This window comes from Ischnura elegans, chromosome 9, assembly GCF_921293095.1.
Source record: "Ischnura elegans chromosome 9, ioIscEleg1.1, whole genome shotgun sequence".
NCBI lineage: Eukaryota > Metazoa > Arthropoda > Insecta > Odonata > Coenagrionidae > Ischnura > Ischnura elegans.
The window spans coordinates 111,171,804-111,199,529 of record NC_060254.1 but is presented as its reverse complement, the minus strand read 5'-3'; the positions used below and the strand labels follow the sequence as shown (position 1 = coordinate 111,199,529).

The 27,726-nt window shown below is 38.5% G+C and overlaps 1 protein-coding gene and 1 non-coding gene across 3 annotated transcripts in view; one reads left to right on the top strand and one right to left on the bottom strand.

Annotated features, from left to right (window-relative positions):
- The window catches only part of LOC124165352 (mucosa-associated lymphoid tissue lymphoma translocation protein 1-like), a 33,884-nt gene extending 22,467 nt beyond the window's left edge, over positions 1-11,417 (bottom strand). For both annotated transcript variants that reach the window (XM_046542716.1, XM_046542717.1), the window contains exons 1-4: positions 10,995-11,417; positions 10,647-10,798; positions 10,335-10,542; positions 3,087-3,360 (exon numbers count right to left, since the gene is read on the bottom strand). In XM_046542716.1, the coding sequence (XP_046398672.1) occupies positions 3,087-3,360; positions 10,335-10,542; positions 10,647-10,798; positions 10,995-11,134 (774 nt within the window). In that variant the 5' untranslated portion in view covers positions 11,135-11,417. The remainder of the gene's footprint in view (positions 1-3,086; positions 3,361-10,334; positions 10,543-10,646; positions 10,799-10,994) is intronic.
- On the top strand, positions 6,473-6,545 carry Trnas-aga. Its single transcript has one exon. It is a non-coding gene; the product is annotated as a tRNA-Ser (tRNA).
- Positions 11,418-27,726: the final 16,309 nt, after the last annotated feature.

The following is a 27,726-nucleotide window of genomic DNA, read 5'->3' as shown; positions in this document are numbered from 1 at the left end:
AAGGAAAAAAAAGGAGGGAAAATATTCAGAGCATTGCATTGCTTGACCATTTGCATCCACTTCACGAGGTATGTGGGACAAATACTAGGACAGTTTGAATAGCAAATTTTTCCCTACTTAGGGTATTGGTCACCACAAATACTTCCTCAAAGGGTCCATGGCAAACTGGAATTACTACACTGAAGTTCTGAAATGTAACGTTAGGGATGCAATCCTTTGCATAATCCCAGAAATATAGAGGATTTATGAATGGTTTTTCCAGACTGACAACTATATTACCCATTTAGCCATCAGAATTCGTGGGTTTTTGACAAAAAGCTCGATCATTGCTCTTGACCACCCCTTGTGCTTATCTGACCTAGTCACTTGCAACTTTTTCTTTTTAATCAATTTGAAAAGACCCTTTGAAATTTTGAATATTTGAGACAACAGCCAAGACTATACCTTCTCTGCTGGCACCAACGAATGCAAAATGTTTTCCATGCTGCAAGTACCATGAGAATACATTACACTTCTCTCTGAGGAGCTCTTTTTTTGTTGTTGTCCCTCCGATTTAGGACTCAACTCAACGGAGCACACTCAGCCATTAGACTCAACCCTCCAACCCTTCACCCCACAAATCCACTTCCCATTAAAAAAAAAAAAATTTTGTCTATGATTTTCAATAATTCACAATTATATATGCAAGAATAACAAACATTTTATAAGCATGGTAGGATTTAAAATGGATTCCTAGCGTTGATAAAGACAAAAGTAGTGAACAAAAGGTACTAAGTGTCAACGGCTTTTGGGAGCAGCAGCGTATTCTACATTGTCATGCGCGCTTTCGCGGCCATTGCAGGTTGCGTCATCAGGCGAATGGAAAAAGGAGCAGTGTCAATTAATATACTCATCAACCCTCCTCAATCCACCGGAGTGATTACTCGGGGAGAAGGAAGGGTGACGCTGACGACAGAAGAACGGAGACGATGTTTCCAGTATGGTGTTGGCTATGATTATTCACCTGCCCGCTGCACCACAACAAGGGAGAGTTTGCTCACTGCTTAAGGATGGGGCTGAGAGTTCCTCTGTCGTCGGCATCACCCTTCCCCCTCGACTACTCCAGTGAGGAGGATTGACAAATATATTAATTGACAGCCTTTTCCAAACTTCTCATTCATCGCCTGATGATGAGACCTGCAATGGCCGAGAAATCTCACGTGACAAAGCGCAATACGCAGCTGCCTCTGAAAGACGTTGACACCAATGAATTTCGCTGCAAAAGCCTACATTTCAAATCGTACTAAGACCTAAAAGAGAAGAGACTCTTCGTAACATAGCCCCATGTCACTGGATGCAAGGCGACCAATCAGCACCAACACACACCACCGGGCTGCCTATATAACAACGACCAAAACACCGCATCAAGCACTTCGACCTGAAGATGCCTGCAGGAATTTAGGAGAAACTGTTGTCTCCATGAAAACGACGACATGGTGAAATTCAGAAAAATGCAGCCTTCATTACCATCACACCACAGAAGCCTTTGCAGCAACTAAGACCTAAAAACCTAAGCAGATTTTTGGCTTCTCCGATAACTCTTCGGCCCCTCTCATGGTCCTATAATTGCCCTGGTGTGAAATTTCATCATTTGACCCTTTAGCACTGGGTATCCCCAGCATAGCCTTGGTCTTCAGGCTTGTAGAAAAATTTCTGCCACCATTCTAAGTAGAGAGTTCCTGAGAGAAGATGGCTCTAGCCTGCTGATGCCTCCTGCCAAACAAAGCCTTCTGCTTTTGATTTAGGTAATGGTATCAGGATCTCAGTACAGCACCTTAAGTTCTATATTACTCTTCTCTAGAATTACCTTTCGTCTGTTGTTCACCTTATACGGAAAAACATTGCATATGACAGAGTTTGTTTTTAAAGATCGGGAGTCGAGTATCTCTTTTCGGATATTTTCTATGTATCTAAACTACCTAATAATCCACACGAGACAACAGGTAATATTATCCTCTTGTAGAGCTGTGATTTGGTTTAGTTTGATGGGGTTTTTCTTTTCAAGAGTTTCTGCAGGGCCCACCAATAATCATTTTCCCACAGAACTCTCTCTCCTTTTTATCATTTCTGCCCCATCAAAATTATTCCCATCTATAATGACCACTAGATACATATGTATTACATATTACAAATGTTGACACCTTTGAAAGCTATGATTGTCTCTTTTCAAGAGCTCTGAAACTATACCTGGATTCTTAACAACTAGTACTAGGTAGTCTTACTTTTTTAGACATGTAACTTATACATAAAATAAATTGTGTTTTAAGAAGCTTGCCTGCATGTGTTTTTAACATAGCATTCTGCATGGTGAATGACAACTTCACAGTCATGATTTAATATAGAATTAGGGCAGTTTGTATTTTCACATGGAATTTTCCTCTTTGTGTGTACATGCAGATGACCCCATACTGTTTTACGCTTGGCTACACAGGGCCATTTTTGTAAAAGAAATTATGTCGAAGTAAAAATCAATTCCGAGAGTGGTGGCCCACAATCTACGCTGGAATTATGTCCACTTGAGTTTGTTACAAATAACAAGATAGTGAAAAAAGATAGAGAAAAAATAATTACACCATAATTTTTCTTGTTCACTTGCTACTCTTATAATGAAATTTTACTTTGGATACACAGTTACATACTACTACATGCTACAATACATAAAAAGTACCAATTTTCTAGGAATTTCAAGTGAAGCACTAACTAAATACGGTACTCATAACTTGGAAAAAGGATTCCTTAATTGCAATTAAAATTGAGTATTATGTAGATACACATCTTTGATAGATATGCCGTGCGTGTCATCAAAACTCCACAGGGAAAGACTGTAAAATCTGCTGTAACTGCTTATTCATGTGCCATTATCTTACATCTCTCTCTTTAAGAAATACATACTTCTTTCTTTAGTGACAAATGTTTCATCAACCACAATTTACAATTAATTGAGAAGCTAAACGTACACTTTCAACACTTATATGTACATATGTATTTGATTTTGCTCTCATTGAAAATAAACTGAGCAACAGGTGAAAAAGCTTCAAGTCACCTACCTCCAACTCTCTATCATTGCAGCCCTCTAGAACTTCATTGTCCCTGAACCACTGAAGATGGACATCTCCTGCAGCCGGTGACTTTGCCAGTGAGAATGAAATGACGGCAGTAGATCCTTCCAGACAGGCTACCAACTGCTCTGGCTGTTCCGTGATTATAGGAGGCTCGGGCACAAAATCGACCTCAACAGGATCTGACGTAACTTCGTTAATGCTTCCCTCCAGCAAGAACTTCTGCTTGACCCGACAGCAGTATTCACCAACATCTTCCGGCCTTTTTTTGGAAAGGGTAAAGTAGATGAAATTAGAAAGGATGCCCACCAGGAATAATACCAATGAAACTAATTCATGCATATAGTGGATGAACAAGCATTAGGAGCATATATGCATGCTGTAAGTGAGAAAACCCAGAATATCTCGTTGGGCCCTTGTGTTTGCTGTGTCATAACATATCTGGCATTAGGCTAGGGCCAACCGGTGCGCGTGTTTACAGTTTTGTCTCGTGGAGAGGTGAGCATGGAAGATGCAGCTGTGGCCAGGGGCTGGGGGTCACCTCCCTGAGCATTGCTAGTATTCCAGAGGGGAGAACGGGTTGCGACAAGGGCGTGTTGACAAGGAGTCAGGGGAGTAAAGTCCACTTGCTGTCGCTGCGTGGATGCACTAAAGACAGAGGGAGTCTGGCATGGGATATTCTGTAGTGCGGTTGCATTCCATGATTTTAGTGTCTTCCAAAACGAAACAGAAAAAAAGAAATTGTTGGAGGATGGCCACTTTGTAAGAAAATATTTAGTTACATTTTCTAGTAAATTTACCAACTTAAACGAAATGAAATACAAATTAGCTCTAAACTTATGGCCTATTTTACTTTACACCCACTTTACAATCCAGTGGCAGACCTAGAGAGGAGCTGGGGGGATATCCAATTTTTACCCCTCACCCCCCCCCTTGTCCCTATCCTGGATCCGCCACGGGGTAGTTGGTGTCTCATCAGACTTATCTGAGGGCCTGTGCCAATCACACATTCAGAGAAGAGGGTGTGGTTCCATTCAGTGGGCCACCTTGAACACTAAGGATTTCTACTACAGAGATTTTCAAAGGATTTACCTGAGATTTGAACCCAAGACACCTCCATTGGGCTATCACTATCCATAAGGCTAATTAGCCTTATGGATAGTGTTAACACTCCCTCTTAATTTATAGTCAATAGTAAATAATAGGGTGGTTTCCTATTATTTTTTTTATTGCCTAAATCGAAAGATTATTACTCCTGGAGTACGTATTTCACGCTTTTAGATTTTTAAATGACGATATCTATTTTTCGCGATTAAATGAAAAGTGAAAATTTTCAAGCGCGCGAAAACGCGACGCTTAAGTATGAATGTCGGGAAGTCTCTCCGCGTGACGTATTTCTGGTTCTCGTTGCCGCCCTGCGAGGTGACCTTGAGGCGAGACTTAGCGCTGATACGACGCAGGCTGCTAGCGGGTAGCCTAGTACCCTGCTGGCTGGTAGCGCTTGGCTTAAATAAGGATTATTAATAACTTATCAAACGAGGAAAACTTTCCGACCTTAGCCAGTTTTAATAAGTGATTGTTAAGACATGTTTCCCTGAGCTTTGCACCTCATGCATGCAATGGTAACCTCAGACGATGTATAACTCCTATCTTCTCCTATAGAAACTAGGTCCCTGTGACGTCACGTGGAGTGGCATCACATGGGCGCCAATCTGGCCCTTTTCAAATGAGGATAAAAATGGACCATTGCCATTCGTCTAACCCGGTATTTCTAAAACAAAATAATTTGTATATTATGAATACCCTAATGGTGGGTAACGAATCGCAATCAATGCCTTTCGTTTTCTTTGATGAAGGAAACCACCCTATTCCTGCTTCCAAAAAAAGTGATGACCCAATTCAATTAGTTTGATTATAAATTCAAATTTTAAACACATGCAAACCTTTCCAAAAATTAAGATCTTTCAATTCAACAACACCTTGTTAACTTAAATTGAATTCCATTAGGACAATGCTAGAAATTCTCAAATATTTTACTCAAAGAAGCCAATAAAGAATTATTTTTTTTTCAATTCATCTACTCTAAATACCTCTTATGCAGGGCCATAGATAAAATTTTATGAGGCCATAAGGTTTAGTAGCTCAAGCTAAAAATTGTAATGCAAGTGGTAAGGAAAACGAGTTTGACAAAGATCTTTACCTCCATATCTTAAAATCCAAATCAGCCTAAAGCATGACATCCATTCCATTTATAGGCACTATAGAATTCAAACAGAGCATGAGTTGTAAGCTAAGAAATGACAGGCACAGTTCAAATATCAGTAAGATATCTTAGGAGATAAAAGAGAAGTATGGATACACTTTTTATTGGGGTTCCAGAATCAAATCACACAATTTTATTTATGAGGAGATAACATTGCAGCCCTCTTTCAAATGAATTACGCCATGAAATAATGCACACCCATGCCTGTGGTAACTCCAATGCCACACAAAGCCACCCACTCATCGGCTACGGGCAAATGAGTGCCAAATGTTTGAATACAGTACTATTCAATTGATTTATTATCATTCAATGAAAGTACTTGAATTAACGACTAGGTACAGGCATGGATTCATGAGTACTACAGTGAACATGAGTGATTTGATGAATATAAATACAAAGACAAATACCACACCAACCACTCACATACCATAGCAAATACCACTGAATAAAAAGACCATACAATATATGTACATACACACTATGGAGTCCCCATGAAGTGTTTGTTATAGTGTTCAAAAGGCCATGCGGATTCATACCTGCACTCTCATGTATATTGAAAAAAGTTAAAAACATGTTACAGTTAAGAAAATAACGAGAACAATATTTTCCTGTTTTTTTTTTTTTGACCAGCCGCCTACTTTTCACAGTGAGAAAGCAATGACCTTTACTCCTCTGAAGGTAAGTTGATGATGTAATTCATTCCAATCAAGAGGGTCACAGCTACTCAGATGTTCCTATGTTCCATGTGAGGGCATTGTGTGGTTCTTGTTGTCCACATTCTGGAGAGCATTTCTTTCCCTATACAAGTGGTTCCCATACGTCAATGAATCAAAACTAAAGACATCACCCACTCTTGAAAAGTGAGCGGGAACTTGGACATTGTTTTCTACTTTACACTCAAAACAGAGGATGATGGAACGAGGAAGATTCTCTTTTCATTGTCACATATCTTTCCCTTTCTCATCTGCCCATTTCTATTATTGAATTGTGATTCTGTGTCTGAGTGAATGACCCTATAATAGTATTTGAGGCACACTTTTAAAACATCAAATGCATATGCCAAACGACCAAATGCACATTATTATGCAAATTATCGACAGGGAAGAATGATGCCTTGGTAGCTTAACTGGCTAAAGCAATCGACCAGAAATCGGGGGATCCGGGTTCGAATCCCGGTCAAGGCGGATGATTTTTTCCTCAGTGGATCTTTTGCACGACCAAATGCACAGCAAAAGAGTGCAAATTGATTCAAATGGAGAACAAAGTTTAAAAAAAGAAGTGACATGGAAACACACTTTCAAATGTAATTAATTTAGCAGAAATGAGACACATTCATACAAAACCATTTAACATGCATATTCGGTAAGAAAAATTTGCAAAAAAGGAGGCATGAGAAATATTGATTCCAACTCTGGAAGGAGCAGAAAAAGGTGGACATGTTGAGATTCAACCCATTGCACACATTCCAAAATTGTTGGAGCTGATGGTTGTATGAAGTGTGGACACGATGTCTGATGAAAATAGTGAGATGCGACAACCAAATTATTGGTCCTACTACACTAACCACTACCGTCAACAATTTCATTATTTGATGCCCTGACATCTGCAGCATTATCAGCCAACTTCTGAACTTACTCGTTCACCTACAGTGGCAACCATGGAATCTTGGCAGTCGCACTACTAGTTTCGCATCACAGAATGGCACTGTTAGCCAAAATTTATTTTCGAGCTGCCAGTCTGGATGATTACTCTGATTGATCAAGATATTTTTTAGAATTTCCTCCAACAGATACTTTGATCCCTTTTGGGCTGCATAGTTGTATTGTGCACCAGTAATATTTTAATTTGTTTCTCTGATCACCTTCTAAAAGCCGCCCAATTGGCTCACCCATCTACATATCCTCATTAAACAAGACGCAGGGCATCCATGGATACAAAGTGACATAATCCCAACACCTCTCCTACTCTGGGTGTGCCATCACCCCTGGAATCAGCCACGCAGCCAGACATTTGCCTCAAGGGGGGGGGGGGGGGGGGAGAGGTTGTTTGGGTGGTACGTGGGTTGCCTATGCTGATGTTTTGTTGTTAATTCGCACGCATTGGAAGAGCATAGATTTCATCAATTAAAACTACTATATATTTCATAGTTACCATTTACTGTGTCCTTCACTTCTACCATGAGTGCTAAGATATTCTTTATCCCTGATCCATAAATGTGCTCCATGTACCAATTCTAAAGCTTTACTACTCTTTCAGTGTTGATATGAAACATGACTCTTGTGACATTTTCCGAAGACAGTGCTTGGAAGGAATACTTAGCATCAATTAATAGCATCCTCATGAACAATGAAAGGTATTTGAAATATTTAGGTATTTTGTATTTTAACTCTCATTTTATTATTATTAATTTTGTAATCCTTATGGTCATTGGAATAAAAGTTTTTAAAATTGCTAAACTTCCATTTAATCATGCATGTTAGTGGAGTGTTAAAGGGTAGTTCCCTCTGGGCAAGTGGTCTCGTCAACAGACACGCTGCAGGACAAGAGAAACAATTTTGGTGGGACGAAGAAGGGGGGGCAGAAGGCCACACATCCACCCCTTGCCTCTGTGCCTGCTTGGAAGTCAGCATCAAGCATCCGATTTGGGGCAATTCACTAAATGTTCATTAATGGGTGTCTTGATAAGCTACAAGGACCGGGTCACAGCAGACAAGGTACGCAGAATTCAGCCTCCTGACAGAAACATATATAAATTTTATCTTTATAAGGCCCATATATTCTAAGCTTAAATTTACGAAATTGATAAAAGGATTCCCAGTGAATTTTAATGCCTAGTGTGAAAGTGAAATTTAAAAAAATAAGGAAGGTACTAATATAAGGTGAAACCACATATAATATAAAGATTTCCTAAAGTATTTGAATATATAAGTACCTTTAATTGTTTTTGAGACCTAATTTTTTTCCTAACCTACAACAATAGCATAGCATAGTACCTAGAAAATTTGTTGGCACCCATAGTAACGGTTAAACAATGGTCTGGTGGCAGATGCTGGCGAGTTTCGAAGAAAGTGGAGAGCAAAAATCACGGATGAGAAGAAGCAGAATAAAATTGTACACTATTTGTAATGTACAGTAATTATAACATTAGAGTAATATAATGAGTAAAATGTTATGAATAGAGTGAGGACATGAGATCCCCCTTCCTCTCCTTCCAATGGTGTAACAATTGTCTCATGGGTGAAATCATTGCCCCCAAAAGCCTCAGAAATTCAGCCAATGCACAAAATCTAAAGATGAAATTGAAACTTTGAAAGTGAAAAAAATTGAAAGTTTCATTTAAGAATTTTTTTATCATAGGCTTAAGTTTAGGTAGCTGCATAAAATTATAATGTTAATATGAAATTATCATTCTTTCCTTGATTTGTGGACGCATATGTCCTTCACGCATCGACTTACTGAAGATTGCCTGTCCGCTAAAAAAAGGTTTTGCCCTACATTTCTTAAACGTCCTCCCTCGTGAACTGTAATGCAATGAGAACCTAAAAACATAAAACATTTCAGAGTGGATATTTCAAGTTACCTACAGCTTGTCGAAACAAATAAGTAAGAAATCTGTTAGCAAATGTAGCATAGAAAGCAAATAAAAGCCTGTTCCCCCGTACACTTCAATAGAGCACACACTTAAAGAGTATTTATAACTTTTTAACACATTGCGCACGGGGGTATTTAAATTCTCAGGAATTCTGGGTGGAGGTGCTGAGATTGAAAAAATTTGTGCCTATTACTTAGGGTGTAATGCCTTTGGTTTAAACATGGTTAAAAAGCTAATGTTCAGAATATAACTTTACCCAATCAACGTTATGATGTATCAATTCATTATGAATGACGAACAACAACTGAAAACGTACTAATGAATACGTATTCTACGCTTTAAAATTGTTTAGGTTGACGCACCTAAATGACGAGAATCTTTGTTACCCGTCCAGAACTTTCGGGAAAAAAATGACAAGAATTCTCACCATCCATACGCAACGTGTTAACTATAAGTGAGCGCTACGTCCATCCACTATCTCTACTTGCATGGTAAGTAACAACTTCTTTTGACGCAAGGAAATATCTAATGAAAATATCATCATCATATACGAATGGATTACACGTATCCGTTATCCTCCTCCTTTTCAGATGAAATTGATGTCTTTCTTTTATAAATCTAGCCAATGTTCATTGAATCCACTTATGCTCCCGTGCAATATTCATATATGTATTTCTTCAAACAATCATTATATATTCGATGACCTTTCGTAAATTTCTTTGCTAACTCCCTAGCCGTGCAATGTTAATTTGTATGGCCAGTGTTATGACGGCCTCCAAGGCAGGTCATAATATTACGTACAGCCCTTAGGCCTTCGCTACTGCCCGACTTATAGCCTTTCGCTTAGAGTAGAATCGCTCTAAGCCATAGGTATGTCTTGAAGCCATAGGTATGTCTTGAAGCCATAGTTATGGTCGATTTTGACTTATGGACCGGCCATACTATTTGTGGAATAACCGTGCTGGATGTGTCATTCAATGGTGATTGGAAATGCTACATATGAACATGATCACTGGGAAATACAACATAGCAGGAAAGTATACTTGGTCAGCATGCTTTTAAGGTTCAGGGAACAAAAACTTTCCTCGTACTGATAATCTGGGAGGAAATTAAGTTGGAATTTCTAAAGGAGAATCTTACTTGAGCAGCGAGCATAATGCTAACCTTCCTTGAAAAATTGGCAGAAGAACCTCAATAATTGCATACAATGAGATAGTTAGCTTACAATTCCAACAAATGGTATAAAATCATTATGGAAAATTCAGGGTTAGCAATGACTATTAGCAAGGATTTTAAGCTAAGCAGCACCCTGAATCCAAGAAAAGTATTTGAAGTTCACCTTCATAAGCAAATTCTTTTCTTAACCGAGAGTAAAACTGACCCAAAATCATGTATTTCAAGTATCTCTCCAGTTTCGTTCGCCAACTCCTCATTGTCCTTGAACCAGGCGTAGACAGGAGGAGGGAGACCTTCGGCCCTGCATTCCAGCGTCAACGTGCTTCTATAGTGCACTGACTTAACTCTTTCCTTCGCATCGGCCGCGTTGTAATCACTTGCTTCCCACGGCTGCTTCATGATCACCAACGGCTCTGCAACGTGAGATAAACTATGAAATTGAACCCTATCACGACCATTGCACAGTATGCAATTCACAAGCAATTTATACAGAACGCAAAATAGGCTAGGTACTCACTAGGCTCACAAAGGGCATAGAGTGGCATGAACAGTTTGCAAATTCGAAGCATCTCTGCCAGAACACCCACCGTACACAGACGAGTGGATAATTCGTACAGCAACCGACTGGCAGGCGAGGCATTCCTAGACAGCTGCTCCACATCGGCTTTGCTGAGAGAAAATGAGGATTTACATAAATGCCACTTAGATGATTAGAGAATTACGTCAAAGGGGGTGAAGTATGAGAAAAAAAACAGTTTCTCGACCCGTACTGGAGCACTCAGTTCCCAAAATTTACAAGGTGAGCTCACTAACAGCATTCAACACAATGGCATGGGTAATAACAACTGAAAACTTATTAAATTACCTGAAGATCGTAGGAAAGGACTCTGCCAAAACTTTCCAGCTTTCACACTCCATAAGGCATTTTTCGATGAAATTCACCACGTTGTGGCTGAGTGAATCGATTGGAGCATTGAAATCGTATCTCAATCTTTCCACGCTCATTGCCTCACATTCCCACAGCAGCGATATTCGGCAAGACGAACTTAGACGGTGTCGGTAAGTTTATTACCATTTCCTGGCTGTTGATCGCATTGTGTTCCACCAAGAAACCGCCTTTTTAAGTCTGTTTATAGTGCAGCATCAATAAACTACATTCAACACATACTTGAGACGACAACCTCTCCCGATACCACAAGCTACGTTCATTGGAAATTGAAGAACCCGGAAAACGGACCAGATATTTACCAAACTAGTCATTGCAACAGCTGTACCTGCTGAGCCTGCCCGTCTGCTGCTCCACTAGTGTCTTATTTGACTAGCAGATGACTCTGCTAGTCCCGACCGAAACGGGAAGTGAAAAGAGCGCTAATTCAAATTCTTTTAAGACACTGTCACAACTTTCATGATCGTTTTTTAATTTTTTTCCATTCTGTAAGTATGCAGTTCAATAAATTTCATTCAAAATGCATTATTTATTATAAAAAATACGCATTAGTAGATAAAAAATTCTTTAAGTACAGATCTCCACAACTGCATGGCAACGTACAAGAACCCTGCAACGTATTTCTATGGCAGAGTGGAATCGTTTTGGCATTGAAAATTGTTTGTAAATCAATGGACAAAATCAAAACAGAAAATCAATCATTTTAGTATATGTTAAAATTAACTGCTTATAAATAGCTTTTTGAAGTTTCCCGAGGAAAGTCGATAGAAACATTAACAGTCCTATTCTAACTTTTGCTAACAATCTGGGTTATGTTTTCCTCAGCTAATTTACTAAAATACATTTATATTATTGTTGCAAATAATTTCAGTTGGTATTCGACACCACTTTCCAAATGACCAAACAGCCACCTCCAGCCATAGACATAGCGCTCGCTTTTCATGCCGCATTTATACTTGATTGGTAAATTGTGCAATTATCGAAAGTTATCTAAATGAAAAATGCAACAAAAAGAATACTAAGGTATTCATATACAACCAAAGAGAGGAGTCTAAGACAAACATTGAACAAGAAAGAAGTTTGAAAAGGTGAAAGAGTTTTGTTATCAAGGAAGCCGAGTTATCAGCAACTGAGGAAGCAAAAAAGAAATATTCAGAAGAATGGCACAGGCAAGGAGGGCTTTCTGCAAAAATGAGAATTTACTTACAGCTGGGAGTACAAGCATAGAAGTAAGGAAACAATTCATCAGATTCAACATATGGAGCATTTTTCTCCATGGGAGCGAAGCTTGGACATCATTAGGAGAAGCAGAGAAGTTAAGAGTGGAGATGATCGCCATGGTGGAAGAAGGTGGTGTTTTCAGCGGAATCAGGCTCTGGCGGAGGGGCGTCATTATCCGGCTCTGGCGGAGGGCTTGGTAGTATCTTTTCGAAGCGAATGATGTCCATGCGTCGAGAAGGTGGACCATGGACCACCAACAAATTCCACGGCTCAGAGTATGTGGAAGAACTGTTCGACGAGACGGGTTCGCTGTCTGAGTCTGAATCGAAAATTTCTATGGGTATAATTGGTCATCTTACCCTATATTTGTTTTTCTGGCTCCTCCTTCTACGGCACCTAAACAGTGCCTGGCAGGAGTCTGGGAAAGACAAAGAAAGATAATTAGCGTGGGAATGTGGACTTACGGACTCATTTCCCACAACATGAATAGTATTTCATTTAATAGTATTCGTAATATTAAAGTCAAATTCATGAAGTGATATGAATTTGTATTTTTGGGGTACATCATGCGAAGATGATTTATTTTCCCTACCATTTCTTTAAATTTTTTCTTATGTTTTATTTTTATTTGTTTTTTAAAAATTCACAGTCAACTTTGTAAAACAAAACTCATTAACTCACCTTTCCTTCCTTAAGTTTATATTCAGTTAGGTGAGTAGCCCTAAACGAGATAAAAAATACTCGCGCCCTGTATCGATGCGGTTTTAACCTAATTAAAATAACCACTCTTAAAGGAGATTACTTTAGCAACCACTGAAAATGTATGAGTAGTCTCATAATGGTTCGTGAACTTTTCCTACTTTCTATCGTAAAGTCTATCGTAGTCATCGGTATTATCGAATTAGTACTCACAGCAGCACCCCATTTTTTTGGGCGGGAACCTTGTCTATTGCTTTCCGTCACTTTTAGTCCTCCTGGTTTTTTTTATAAACGCGCTTGATTATTTTCCGTCTACTCTGCTTCAATTACTTTTTGAAAGTATTGTTGCCTTAGTGACGGTAGCCAAGAGTCGCCAATTGCTTATGCATTGTTGGAAAAAATATCGATTAGATCGATTTTATCAGCATTTTCGATTGTTATTCATCCTTTATAATGGAAGGAAATTGAATATGACTTGTTTGAAAGATATTTGTTTTGTTTAATTTCTTTTATAATTAGATTTATGAGCTTATCTGGATGTAACTCGGGAAAACTCAGGTAATAAATGTGCCAGTTTTATTCTCGCCACATTTTCTAAATCTTCTTCTTTTTTGGCATATGCCTGCATTAAAAACCAATTTCTCTATGCAATCGTAAAATTTTTATAGCTAACCCTGTGAAATGAATCATTTTCACCACGTCTTCTGAAGAATTTAATTCTTTCCTCCTCAAGTATTGACAATGAATGAAAGGAATAAATCAGCCTTTTCGGTAGATTTTGAAGAAAGTCAACCTATTTAAGTGGTGACCAGTCGCTTTGAAGTCATTGTATACTGTACTCTCTATCACTTTTTGCCGTCAAATTCATTACCTGAATCTTCCCTCTTGACATCCCAACTTTCGCATGACAAACCAAGTTTCTTAACGTCGTTCAAGTTCGTTATCAGATGAAGTCAATTGCAGTAATCGGTAAAAAAATTTAGGAATTGGGGTTTAAATATCTCCTTTTTTTATAACTTAATGTTTTTTTTATGGGTAAACTACTTTTATAAGGTTTACATTTAGCTTTTACAAATGTATTTGATGAAAATCTTCCTGCTCTAATCAGTAATAGCTATCGGTAAAACGTACAGGTGATGCGGGCATAAATGTCTTCCGTAGATTATCACGCGTAATGTTTTTGTTATGAAAAAATAAAATTTATTAGCGTTTGCAAATATATGTGGCTTGAAATCTCCCTATTCCTCTAGGCTAGGACGAAATGGAATTTTCGCACCTCCATTTTCAAGAGTGTTAATCACTTACTGCTAGGCTATAACACGTACTAGTAGGTGTATACAAAAGCGTCGCAATACGCGTCTGTGATTAAGATAACACTCGTTAGCATTACATGCGATGTACTGCGAACGAGTGGTAAAGGTTAGTTATTGGTGTCAAAATCAGAAAACCAGGCGCCTTCAATAAAATAACTGTTGATTCAAAATTGCTGTTATAAATTAGGTATTAAGAGATATTAATCCTTAATGTATTTCTCCATAAATGGTGAGCAGACTTGAAGATCTTAAAAATTCAAACCATTTGAGAATGAATGCGCGAGGAAATATTACATTTACATCATGTTCATTGCAATTAATTCTTTGGACTTATAGAAAATTCCACCGTAACTGCAATCTATCGCGTATGGATATAGCAATGTAGGCCATGAACAACTGAAATAGGACACACCTTAGATCGACACATTTCATCCTTTGTTTCATTGATTGCCATGAGCTCCTCATACTTACTTCTACACTATTTCATCCAGCAGCTGAGATTCTATTCCTTTTGTTATCATCAGTTAATTACTGAGTAAATGCTGGGGTCAGGGCTTGTTTATATCGAAATTCAGAAACGTTTAATAATTAAATGATTTTTTACTTTGATTTATTTATATAGCCACGTAATCACGTTATAAGATTCAGTTGCATAGGTGTATTTACTATAAATTTGACAAAATATTAATTTTATGTTTCACCTGTGAAGCGACTGGGGACAACCACTTACAAATCCTTATCATAAATCGAAAAAGTAAATTAAGAGTGAACATTAAATGTTCATTACATACCTCAGGCCCATATTCCATCTCTAACTTAAGGAACTTCTCTGCTTTTGAAAGCATCGACTCTCTCATTTTCCTTTAATGAGGTGTGTCGCAAAATTGATTTCTGAAAATTAACAGACCTTCTTTACAAATTCTGATAAACCTCTTTTATGAACATCAGCAGACCCTCAACATCCTTAGTTATTCCTGGGAATGTTCTTTCCATACTTAATATTTGACTCCTGTCCTCAATTGTTTTCTTCCCAGAAAAGTTTTTCTTGCACTTAATGCATCCACTTTTAGCCAAGAGTCTCTTAAGGAGATATCCAGCGAAGTAAACGATTGAGCAATGTTCCAAAGTTAAAACATCTTCGTTAACCCTCGAGCGGGCGCGCCTGATGTTTTTACACGACTGGGCGCGTGGCGTACTTTGCTCACGATATATGCATAATGTAAATGCATGAAGTATTTATATGATAACACTCGATTTTTGCTAAAATGTATCTTTATTTGTAGAACTTAGTTCAAGCTTGTACATTTATAGGTGATACAGATAAAAAGGTACACAGGCGGTACACGGCCGGTCGCAAGGCGTAATTTACACGCCACGGGTGTCGGGTCTCTCTTGCCAGTCTAAAACATTTATAAAATACTTAATGCTTTAAAAACTAACATTTTAGGAATTAAGAAGGGTTTGTTTTTTTATCTCCCACAACCTTCAATATCCCCACTTCTCGTCACCCAAACCCCATCCTCCACCTTGCCCCCTCCCTTCAAGACATGTCATAAGGGCTATGTTACACTTGATAATGCTGTTTGTAACGACGAAACGCGTAGCGTCATAATAAAAATCAGTGGAAATATTGCAATGACCAATTTGACTAATATTAAGAACTTCCACGATATCGTGCCTAACATCATACAAGATATAAAGGTGATGATTATATGTAAGACAGAGTCTTGTACCAGATGATGGCTCTGTGAGCCGAAACGCGTCGAACGTATTAAAATGTTGTGCAAAATTGGAACCAGCTTTTATTGAAATAAATGTGAATTCTATTATATATTTTTTTCGCATGTTATTGTTCGCAAACCATTACGTTTTATATGTCCTTTATTCCTGAAATAAGAAACTCCAAACCAAAAACTCCAACTATCATAAATGTGTCACCGCTTTCGCATCTAATTTTCAGCGTGGAACTATTTCCCGGGTAATATTCCGTTGCCTTATTAAATGGAGTGCATGAAAATTGCACAAAGTGGCTCAGTGTCATGTCTTCCGACAAAATACTATCAGAGATATTATCTCTCAAATTTACCAATATTCCAGTACCGCATTGCGGAAGGCTGTAGTAATTCGTCAATGGAATCATTCTGTCTCGCATACTATTACACTGCTACATGTAAAACCCCTCCAACGCCCATTCGATATTCGAGCACATCTCCTCTCACAATGTCATCAAAATCTGTGGTGGTCGTGAATACTTCCGTGACCGAATTTAACTGATAGCCTATTCGTTTAGTTTGCGAATATATATTTGAAGGGGCCGGGCCCTATGAAAATTCCCTCTCTCTCCGCTTGACTTTCGGACTGCAATGTTTGAAGTGCATGAGACAGTTTCAACACTTGTTCACAGCTGTATGTTGTAAAAATGTTTTCAGTAGTAATGGGGAAAGCCAAGCAGAGAGAAGAGGGAAGGATTCGTGGAAGACGCAGCTCGCCAGGCGAGAAAGACATCCGTATAGGACCCTGCCTCTTTTCTCTCACAATCAGCCCGTGGCAAACATCGTCTTCACTTCCTTCGATGCTTGGGAGACTGACGGAGAGTTAGTAGGAGGGGACGGCGGGAAGGAAAGGGGAGAGGCGAGGAACAGGAAACGACCTTGAAAGCTGACTCTCTCGCCTATTGCTCGCCACTCCAGGGCCATCTATCAGTTCTTTGAGAATTAAAACGGTCGATACGATTTCCGCTGTGCCGTGAGCCCTCTAGAATATACTTACTCTATGATACTAATCATACCCCCTTCAAAAATTTTTTAACTTCATCAAATTTAAAACGTCGTCATGGTAACGTAGACAAGTAAATGTATATTTATGTAGACATTACATGTAATATATCCATCGGAGATTGTATGGCTTTCAGTCTTCCCACCACATGCATGCACACAGGTCACATGCGAGCGGGAGCACACATACTCACATATGTGTATGTATACATATATCTTATGGGTATGTGTGTTTATTTTGTAGCAATTTTGAGTGTATCGTTAGCTTCGAACGTAAAGCACTCAAATTATATACTTGTTATGAGGAATGTTATGCTCTGAATTGTGGATTTCGAAATTTTCGAAAATAAATTTGTTTGGTATTTCAAACATATCTCCTTTACTTTTTAATGATATAAAGTTTATATACGTAGTATTTTGTAGGACTTTTATTTTAAGGACTACGAGGTTATATTAATTAAATTTCTTTCAAATCATTAATTTTGAAAGGGGAGGGGTTTAAAGGTTTTAAATAAGGTGGTGCTCCCTTGTAAATAGAGGTTTTATACATCAATGTCTCACCAAATATTTATTGTACAGAAAATTTAAACAAACCAAAGTATTTGAAAATGAAGAAGCTAAAATTCATTACGCTAGCATTTGTTTCATATCCCCAGTTTTTTTTTTAAGTTATTTTGGAAAAAAGAGCATTTTTAACGAACTTGTAGAAAAGGGATTTTCTTTTTCACCTCCATTTTTAAAAAATTAATAATTAAAAATTAACCAAACTTCTAGGATCAATTAACAATACTAAAATAAAGTGAACTTCTGAAGGGTATTGATCAATTTTAACTGATGTGGTAATAAGGAGTTGTTTTCACTGATTTTTTCGTAGAAAAAAGTGTGGACTGATTTTTAATCACAATTCGCTAAAATTTCATGATAAAATTTTTTTATCTCATTATAAGAAATTTTTTTAAATAATTTTAAACAGATTGCAGAATTTTTCCTCGAAAAGTACATTTTTCGCGCTATTTAGTATTGAATCTTTCAAATTTAGCGTTTGACAAACAAAAGATAACCATCAACAAGTTGTATCTCGGTCCGAATTGGTCATATAGGAAATATAAATAAGATTTTTACTTTTATTTTTACAAGCTACAGTTTTTTAATTGACAATTTCGTAATAAAATTATTAATTTTCAAGTTATTTGCCAATAACCGATTAAAATCGTTGATTTTTTTCGTAAAAAAAACTGGTGGGTACCTTCAATCGCAAATAACTCGAAAAATATCTATTTGACGCAAAAAATGGATAGAAAATGTTATTCTTTGAATTTATTTTTCTATCGATTCATACGGACAAAATATAATTAAAAATTTTCAACCCCGAGATGGGGTGGAAACCACCCCCAGGATAAAAGCGCCCGTCGCGTCGGCATGATGTAGATTTTGATCCTTGGTATATTGCCTAATCATTGTGAACTTTTCAAGAAAATTGACTCAGTTTGAAAAAATTGCAAACCAAAATGCTTCATTTCCTGGACTAATTGGGGTTTTAGTGGCACCATAGATAGATAGGATAATTAAAAAAATGGAAACTTAAGCAAAGGATAAGAGTGGCTCTTGAGCTAAACACGGAAATCCATAAAACATTATAATTATCCATTGGCAAGACCTTAAGACTGACTCTGAAGGTAACCTTGGCAGCGAAACTTTTTATTGATGTTACTTATAAATATTTCTCGGGTTTCTAGCCGAGAGAGAATTTTTTGGCCTAACGTTTCGACGGAACACTCTTCCATCGTACTCAGAGAATTAATGTGCTGCAGGCCTGCCTTCCTGCGCTCATATAGCCATTCAAACCGGGGGGCATTGTTGTCGCCATCTGTCCGTTATCTTTTTGATTAACGGTTTCCATTCCGTGCTTATCGTGTGCCCAGAATCGCGATTTACTTTATTCTTCTCCAGCCGGATCTCAATTGCTTCTTTAAGGAGACGATCCCAAAACAAAGGTGCCTTAGAGATCACTCGAGCCTCATCGAAAGATATTATATGATCTTCCGTTAGGCTGTGTTCAGCGAGGGCCGATTTCTCCGGATGGAACAGTCTTATACACCTCTTGTGCTCTTTAATTCGTGTCTCTATCGTGCACCCAGTCTCTCCGATGTACACTTTCCCACACTGATATGGGATACGGTAAACTCCAGGTGTTCTGAGTCCCAAGTTGTCCTTCACACGCACTAAATCCCCACGCAGTTTTTGCGGTGGTTTGTGTATAGTTTCAATATTCCGTTTTGCTAGAATCCTCGATATTTTCCCGGCCACAGTTGAGACATAAGGCAGACAAGCTCTTGCTATGGGTTTCTTATCTCTGGAAGACATATCTGGAACGAGGAAGCTTTCAACGCGGTTATTCTTGTGCTCTGTGTTAGCTCTTAACAGGGCGAGCGAAATCTCTTTCTTCGTATACCCATTTAGGAGGAATGTTTCCCGTAGGTGATCTAATTCTTGTGGGAGGCTTTCTTTGTCTGCTATAATATTTGCACGATGCAGGAGGGTAGAGAGAACAGCTCTTTTTTGAGATGGATGGTGGTGACTTAAGCCATTTAGGCAGTGGCGGCTCGTGAGTCAAATGCCTGGGGGGGCGCACTCCACCGGGCACCACTCCACTTTTTTAATATTTCGTGTATTTTATTAAGTTTTTACGGCAATTTAGGAATAAAATTTAGTAATGCCATATGTTCCGTTTTTTTCAACAAAAATACCTAGTTTTCCTAATAAAGCTTGATTAATAAATACTAAATGCGGTAGACTCTCGTTCATGCGGATCCGCTTAGTCCGGACTCTAGATTATTCTGATCAATGATCTTGAAGAATAAAAATATAATTGCTACGATATTTTGCAAATACAAACGAAAATACGTAACTTTAGGTTTTAGCGCCTACATTCTTCGTGCGGATATGCCCGCAATACACTTATGTTGTTCGTTTTGCAATCATAATGCGTTATTTGTCAAATCTATTCAACATTTGCAAAGATTTAGGTAGAAATGACACTTGTAACACCTGAGGAGGGAGGGGAGTGTCACTGACTTCCACTAGGCAACAAACACTACTAGAATGCGCGCGCTTTGCTATTGTAGATGTAAACTTTGATTGCGGTGTTCGCGTTGCTTCTTGAATACAGTATGATTTAAAATCAATAATTAAATATTTCTCACACATTTTTAACAAAATCTGAAATACTCACATGCCTTTAGTTATATTGCACAAGTCCATCCTTCTTTCCTTTTGTCCAGCGAAGTGATCAATTACACGTTTGTTGAAATCAGCGCCGGACAACAATTTCTTTCCGATTGAACGCATAGCAAGGGCACTAGTCTATAAATAAACAAGGGACGACACAAAATGAGCCGACAAAAAATACGACCAAAAAGAACAAGGTGCCAGGACACAGATTTGGGGACAATTTTTCCCTATATTTCCCTAAAACAAAAACGAGCACTGTTGATTAATTCAAAATTGTCTTCTTGAATGTACACTTAGCACTAAGAAACTTCTTAATCGGCAATTAAGCACAGTTAACTCCTCAAAAATGATGTCTGAACTCATTTCACTCCGTTCTTAAGGAGAGTCTTGCGTTACTATGAGGAAGACTCAAGGGAGATAGAAGTCGTGGTCCAAAAATGATGATTCAGCTGAGGGACGAATTAAAGGTCAGCAAAGGCACTCAAGCAAACAAAAGACGTCACGCACCATCTCCTTGAGTCTAAGATTCATATGTGGCAAACACACGGAACGCCAACGGGTCGCACTTGGAATAACCATGTCTTCGAAATCATTGCCATGATATAATAGAAAATAAATTCTAGATCGTAAAAGAAGACGGCTCTGAACCACAAATAGGAGCTGTAAGGATCTCCGCACTGATATGAACTCTTCGAAGCCACTTAAATCAGACCCAAGTGGACATTTTCCGTCAGACAGCTACCGCTCTGCCACTGAGGAATTAGATGAACATGAACTAATAGAACAAGGACGGCTAGAAAAATGATGAATCTACACACAAAAGGTGCATTGTACGCGGTACTTCTTGGCATTCATTGAATGGCTCTATTTAAAGTCACGTTTTACGGGTTAAATCATGTTCAATCCTTCACCCTATCACGCACGCACCTACTTCTTAAATTATAAATCAGTGGGGAATGTTAACTGATTTTTCCCAATACTGCAGGCCTTTTGATAAATTCATCTGAAAAATAGGTTCCGCATTTCTAATCATCGGGAAGTAATGAATAAATTGTTAAGGCCTAAATATTATAATATTAGTTTCCCCAAGGTTCTTGAAATTCGTAATCATAACAGAACTGTGGCAAATACTCGAGAATAGTTTTCCTACGTCAATACGGCCTTTAACTGGTTGGAGTTTATGAACACCCAAAAACGCAAGCATAATGAGATAATTTATTTTCTGTAGCAATATCTACCAGTAATTAAAAATTAAAATCGTATAACTACACCCAGTACAGTGATCATTCTGATTCCGTACGTCCCTTTTCTGTGGCAGCACCAAGTAGACGCCAGTTTATACGCCCGCCGGCCTGCGCAGCGATGTCAACTCACACGTCGCTCTGCGCATTCTCGGACGACGTCCCAAGACCTCCATAAGACACAACGTTAGACGCGTCATAGCACCAGCGGCCCCCACCACTACCACTCTCCATATAACTGCATGGGGATGGATTGGGACGTTCTGGCCAGCGCCCCACGGCTACAAATACGAACTTCTCGCGCCATTTCTTTTCGTGTTTTTCCAATACTTTCGATGTATGGGACTGAAAAATCACTTTCATTAATTAGATGTTTAATTATAAATTAATGGATATTTATTTTTTTTACTTTTTCAAATATTTGGGAGGGGCGGCGTCCGAGAGTCCTTATGGGCAAACCGCCACTGCATTTAGGTACAGGTCAGTGTGTGTTGGCTTCCGATAAACTCGGTGACCTAAAGTTCCGTCCTCCTTTCTTTGGATTAAAATATCGAGGAAGGGTAAACTGTTGTTTTTCTCTATCTCCATCGTGAATTGAATATTTTGATGTTGTTCATTCATGTGTTTCAGGAAATTATGCAGAGCCTTAGATCCATGTGACCAAACAATAAATTTATCATCCACATATCGGAAATAGTGTGTTGGTTTATGCGTCGCTGAGGCAAGGGCTTTTTCTTCGAAGGCTTCCATATAGAAATTCGCTATTGCAGGAGAGAGTGGTGATCCCATTGGTACACCATCCACTTGCTCGTAATATTTTCGATTATGGAGAAAATATGTGGACGTTAGTACATGATGAAAAAGGCTCACTGTCTTACGGTCAAAACGATCTTCTAGAAAAAATAATAATTTTTTTTCTCCATAATCGAAAATATTACGTTGAAATTTGCTTTGGGTAGATTAAGGGTATTCAAAGGTTGATATAACTCCAATTCAATAACATCTTTACCGCGACCTTTAATCAATCGAGAAACAAATTCCTCTTGAAATAATCCACTTGTAATACAAATGAAACAAGGGGATTGTATTTATGATTAAGACTGTGAGAATATTTCTGGGAACATGTACCCCAGGCCCTTTATTAATTGAAGATTGAGAAAAATTCCATCCATGTTTACCCCGTTTGGAATACAATATTTGCAACGATATGCTATTTAAACCGCAAAAGGAAGCTCAATTTTATTGTGATTGGATTTGTATGCATTATAATTCTGAGAGAATACTTGTGAGAAAATTGTATGCTAATAAGACGTAAAATACGGTTCTCCGCTTGATTCACCATTTTCCGCATCAGCTGAGAATAGTTGGTCGATCCCATTGGTCGTTAAAGAAAGCGAAAGTTAGGCCCCTTGCACACGCACTGATTTTGGACGGCCGGTGAAATATCGGCCGTCCACGTTCTAATAGTGAACGATGGGAGAGAGGGTGAGAACGAATGATAGGGGCTCGGAAGTCGCCACACGCGGGAACTACATCAAGTCCGAGGCTTTTATGTCAATCAAGTGAAAAAATCATAAATAAATCACATTATAAAATGATCTCAACGAGAAATTTGGATAACTTTCTGTACAAATCGAATACATTTAGATAAAATTGTCCTCACTAACTTTAAAAAACTTAATAAAAATAAAAATTTATATAATATTCCTCAGTGGCGTAGCCAGGAATTTCGTTTGGGGGGGGGTCCATAAACAGGGGGAAATTTTTTGAAAAACAGGGTACTAATTAATGGGTTTTAAACTAATCTTAACATTTTTCATTATAGAAAAAACTTCATTTGTTAAAGAAAATTTTTTAAAATTCATGATTTTTCAACATTTTGTTTTCTTTTATGAAAGAAAATAATTGTGTTTTTATATTTCGGGGAGGTGGGGGGTAGTCCGGACCCCTTTGAACCCCCCTGGCTACGCCAATGATATTCCTCCAATTAATAGAAATGCATGGGCATATGAAGAGGCTAGCGGATAGAAGAGAGGAATGGAGAGCTGCGTCAAACCAATCTTAGGATTATTGACTAATGATGATGATGACATGGTTCGTCGGAAAAACTTTTTATCAAGGAAATATATAAACGGGAAATTATTGTCTAGGACCAATAGTCATACTAATTGGTCTAGTGTTGAGGTTTAATGAAGAGGCAGTAGAACTTTTGAAAAGGATGTATAATGGATCCATGGCTTTATTTAAAATTAAACTAGAAATTGATCGTAGAATCTTGTAGCAATTCAAAGGCGTTGCTATAGGATAGTAGCTATATTAGCCTGCCTTTCAGCATGGAGACCATCTATAAAGCATTTGGTATCAGCTACAGCGGCTATGAAAGTAATTCCAAGTCCGGGATAAAGCTGCAATTAGTTTATGGGCTTTAATTTGGGACTTGGAAAGCAAACTTGTTAGAGGGGATAATTTAATATCTGGGAACTTCTTATCTGGGTTCTATATCGTGTGTCTATAAGAATACTTCAAGCCATAAAAAGCGAAGTGATAGGAATAATGAAACCCATTAACTTCTGACCGATAGTTCCAGATACCTGGAAGTAGGAAATTAAATGTAGGCATAGCGTTTATTTTACGATGAGTGTCAGTCCATATATAAACTTAATTATAACCCTCCCCGGAAAGTCAACATGTTCCGTCTAATGTGAAGAAATACGAGACATAAAATTATGGGTGTATCGTACAGCCAATTAATCATACTAAATAAATTGTGTCAATAAACTTATGCAAATTGGGTATAGCAGTTAAATGAAGAGCCTTTCCATGAAATACACTCATTTCATCCAATTAATATATACATATTAAAAATAAGTCATTGAAAATTTTACCAGAAGCAGCATTGATTTTATTATTCAGTTGTTCACGCACTGATTCTTGACAGTAAGAAATCGGAATGAAATGGCTCGCTCAGAAAACGAAAAGTACTGTTATTCTCATCACTTCACGAATTCCCGCCATTAAAGCTAGAGGTGATTCGATTCCAATTTTTCCGATTCCAATCTCGATTTTTTTCAAATCGATTTTCGATTCTGATTCCATCGATTCATACTAATAGGTGGGATATTGATTTTTCAGTAGCATTGCTGTCATTAAAATTTAAGAAATGAATAGAATGAAATAACAAAGTCAATTAAGTTTTCCAAAAAGTATATTTATTAAAAATATGGAATTATCATTATAGGTATAGACCCTCCGCTTTAATAAAATAATAAACACTTTGACTGTTTCAAACTTAAACCGTTAACTTGAAATTGTACAGTAAACAATTTTTAAGGTGTGTGGCGGTCTTTATGCCCCAAGCTTATAGTCTACGTTCAAAATATTTATCTTCCTGGAATCGATGAAATCAAAATCGAATTTGGGCGATCGATTCTCTGCTCCGATTCCATGCCCGAGCTTAAAACCATAAAATTCCGAACTCTCAAGGGGGAAAGCAGCAGAGGGTTGTGGAATTCCTCTAATCGTCGAAGAAATCGAAAGTTATCACATCGAGAAGGAAGGAAGAAAGATTTGGGAATTTGGGAAGTCAATCCACGCCGGAACCACAACAAGTCCGACGTTAGATGGAGCTTCAGCAGGGTTGTTATAATACTGCACCCGCTTCCAATTAAGGATCGTTCTAGATACAAGGAGAGAATCAAGTGGAGACCATTTAACCCTCTCCGTGACAATGGTCGTTAATGGAGGCGTTGATGGGAGCCATTTGGGGTTGTTTGATGGAGAAGGGAGGGCTGCAATTAGTTCCCTTGCGGCGGGCGGTCCTTCCTTGGCGAGACATATATTCAGGCAATTGCCCTCAATGAGTAGACTAATTCGCTATGAGAAATGCTTTTGGTAAGCTACGCCGATTAGAGGTTAGGACGGAAGGCAGGAATAATGGGTCGGAGAGCCGGGACTTTACTTTCCTCATTAAGGACGGATCTCCTCAATACTTCTCCCGGTGTCCACCTGAAGTCGCAAAGATATAAAATAATTCTTTGCCAGAGACCTATCCAACCAAAGAAATCAAAGAGAAAATAACACGAATACAAGTATTAGATTGCCGAAAGGATAGAGATTGGATTATTTTTTAAATTTAATTTACTTCATTAAATAAAATGATAATTTAATGGGTTCTTTTGGAGGGAGTAGAATTGAGACCGTGTCTCGACAACACATCGGGCTACCTTCGGCTGAAATCGCCGCGTACTTTCTGTAGCAATGTTTATGCAGAAGCATTATGGAAAAAATGGGAACAAGTTGTCTTCTCACGCATGGATACACTGCACGAAGTTCTTCTTGTGGTCTTGCATGTTTTTACGCGACTTCACGTTTAATTTGGCGTGGGTAGGAATTCCTCCCTTGATAATCAATAAAATTTCTATTAGAATTCATAAGATTTACTACATTAAAATTGGAATGGTAAGGGGAAAACGCTCAAAAAGTTTTCAGCCGAAAAATTAAAGAAAAACTGGCGGATATAGAAGCGAGAGCTTTTGGTTGAAAGAATAAATGGAGAGAAAAGCTCTCCCTCTTCCCACCACAGGATATCTTGAACCATGTCATATCCACCGGTTTTATCATTGAAATACTTATCGTCGACAATTCACGACAGATACATTTAATTGTTTGCTTTATCAAAAAATAATGCGCTGTCCAAAACTATGGTGTTTGGGTGCGTCACTAGCGGTTAGGGTAAATTACGGCCCCTTTGGTAATAATCCCAGCGCAATTCTGTTTCATTAGATAATTTAAACAGTGGCGTGCAATTACTACCTCTTACTAAAACCACTCTTCTTGGTAAAGTGATTAATGCTTAAATATGTCGCAAGTAGTAACCGAAATAAAAATAATTAAGTAAAGGATAACCTCCGAAAAACGAACTCCTAAGACCCTGTTTTATAATGTCTGCTTAACGCCGACCATGATATGATACAGCCTTTCACTTTACCTGGAGGTGGCTGATAGATCTGGTTAGCTTCTGTGCAGGATTTGACAAAAGCTTACGCGGACTTTCAGCCTTCGCCAGGTAAAGTGGAAGGCTGTATGGTTAGCGCCCACCAGACATTATGAGATTGGCTCTTAAGGCCTGGTCACACGATATATTCGTAAGAGTTAATGTCTAAATGTATGAACGCGTGAATGAACACGAAAATGCACCGTGTACATACCCAACTTGTGCGAACGCATGCACTGAATATAGAACCTGCTTCTTATTTGGTTCCCGCATTCGTACATGCATACATGCTACGTTCCGGTCCACCAAAATCGTTCATGCATGCACACAAATTCACTTGCACGCATTGATATTCCGTGTAACCAGGCCTTAAGTTCTCTAGTGTCTTGACAGTAGGTCCAAGGAGATATCTTTTTCATATTTTCTCGTTTAATCAGGCATTGGGTTGACTTATTTGAAATAAAAAAATCTCGTATAAGAATGTTTTGGATGTATTCTAGTATTTGGGGCGAGAGATAAGAAAATTTTAAGCCGAGAAATAAAGGAAACACATGCAGGTAGGTATATATTCATATATAAGGGGATGAGAAAGTTTTAGGTACCGAGAACAAAAGGAGAAAAAATGGACTTGCTTTCCAGACCATAGGTATCATGCACGGAGAGTTCTCCTTACAGATTTCTGGCGCGAGTTTCTCGTGACACGGAAAAGTTTAAGACGGGAGAGGAGTTCCCGTGGGGCACGTCACGTCAACCGATCTCATTCGAAGAGGGGGAGGAATGTTCCGGCGGAGAGGTGCGATGGCCGAAGTCTCTCTCGGGAAAAGAAAGAGAGCGGCGCGAGGGAAAATATCTCTCGGAAGAGAAGGCTGGAGGAGAAGAATGGAATGACGCGGGCGAGATACGGCGATCAACTTTTTATTTTTCCAGCACTGACGTGACAACGAAAACAATTGGGAATTTGCATGGGTCGTCGACTGTTATAAAAGACTATTTTGAACAGGCAAAATGGATATATTAGCTCGCAAAAATACCAAAAGTTTCTCCATTCATCATCGAAAGAAATAAAAAATTGACTTTGAAATCGAGAAAAATTTCTCTGAGTGACCACTGCGCGAAGACACCCGAGCTCTGCCGAAGCAAAGCGTGACGTCATAGGTGCCCAAACTGCCGTCGGTAGTC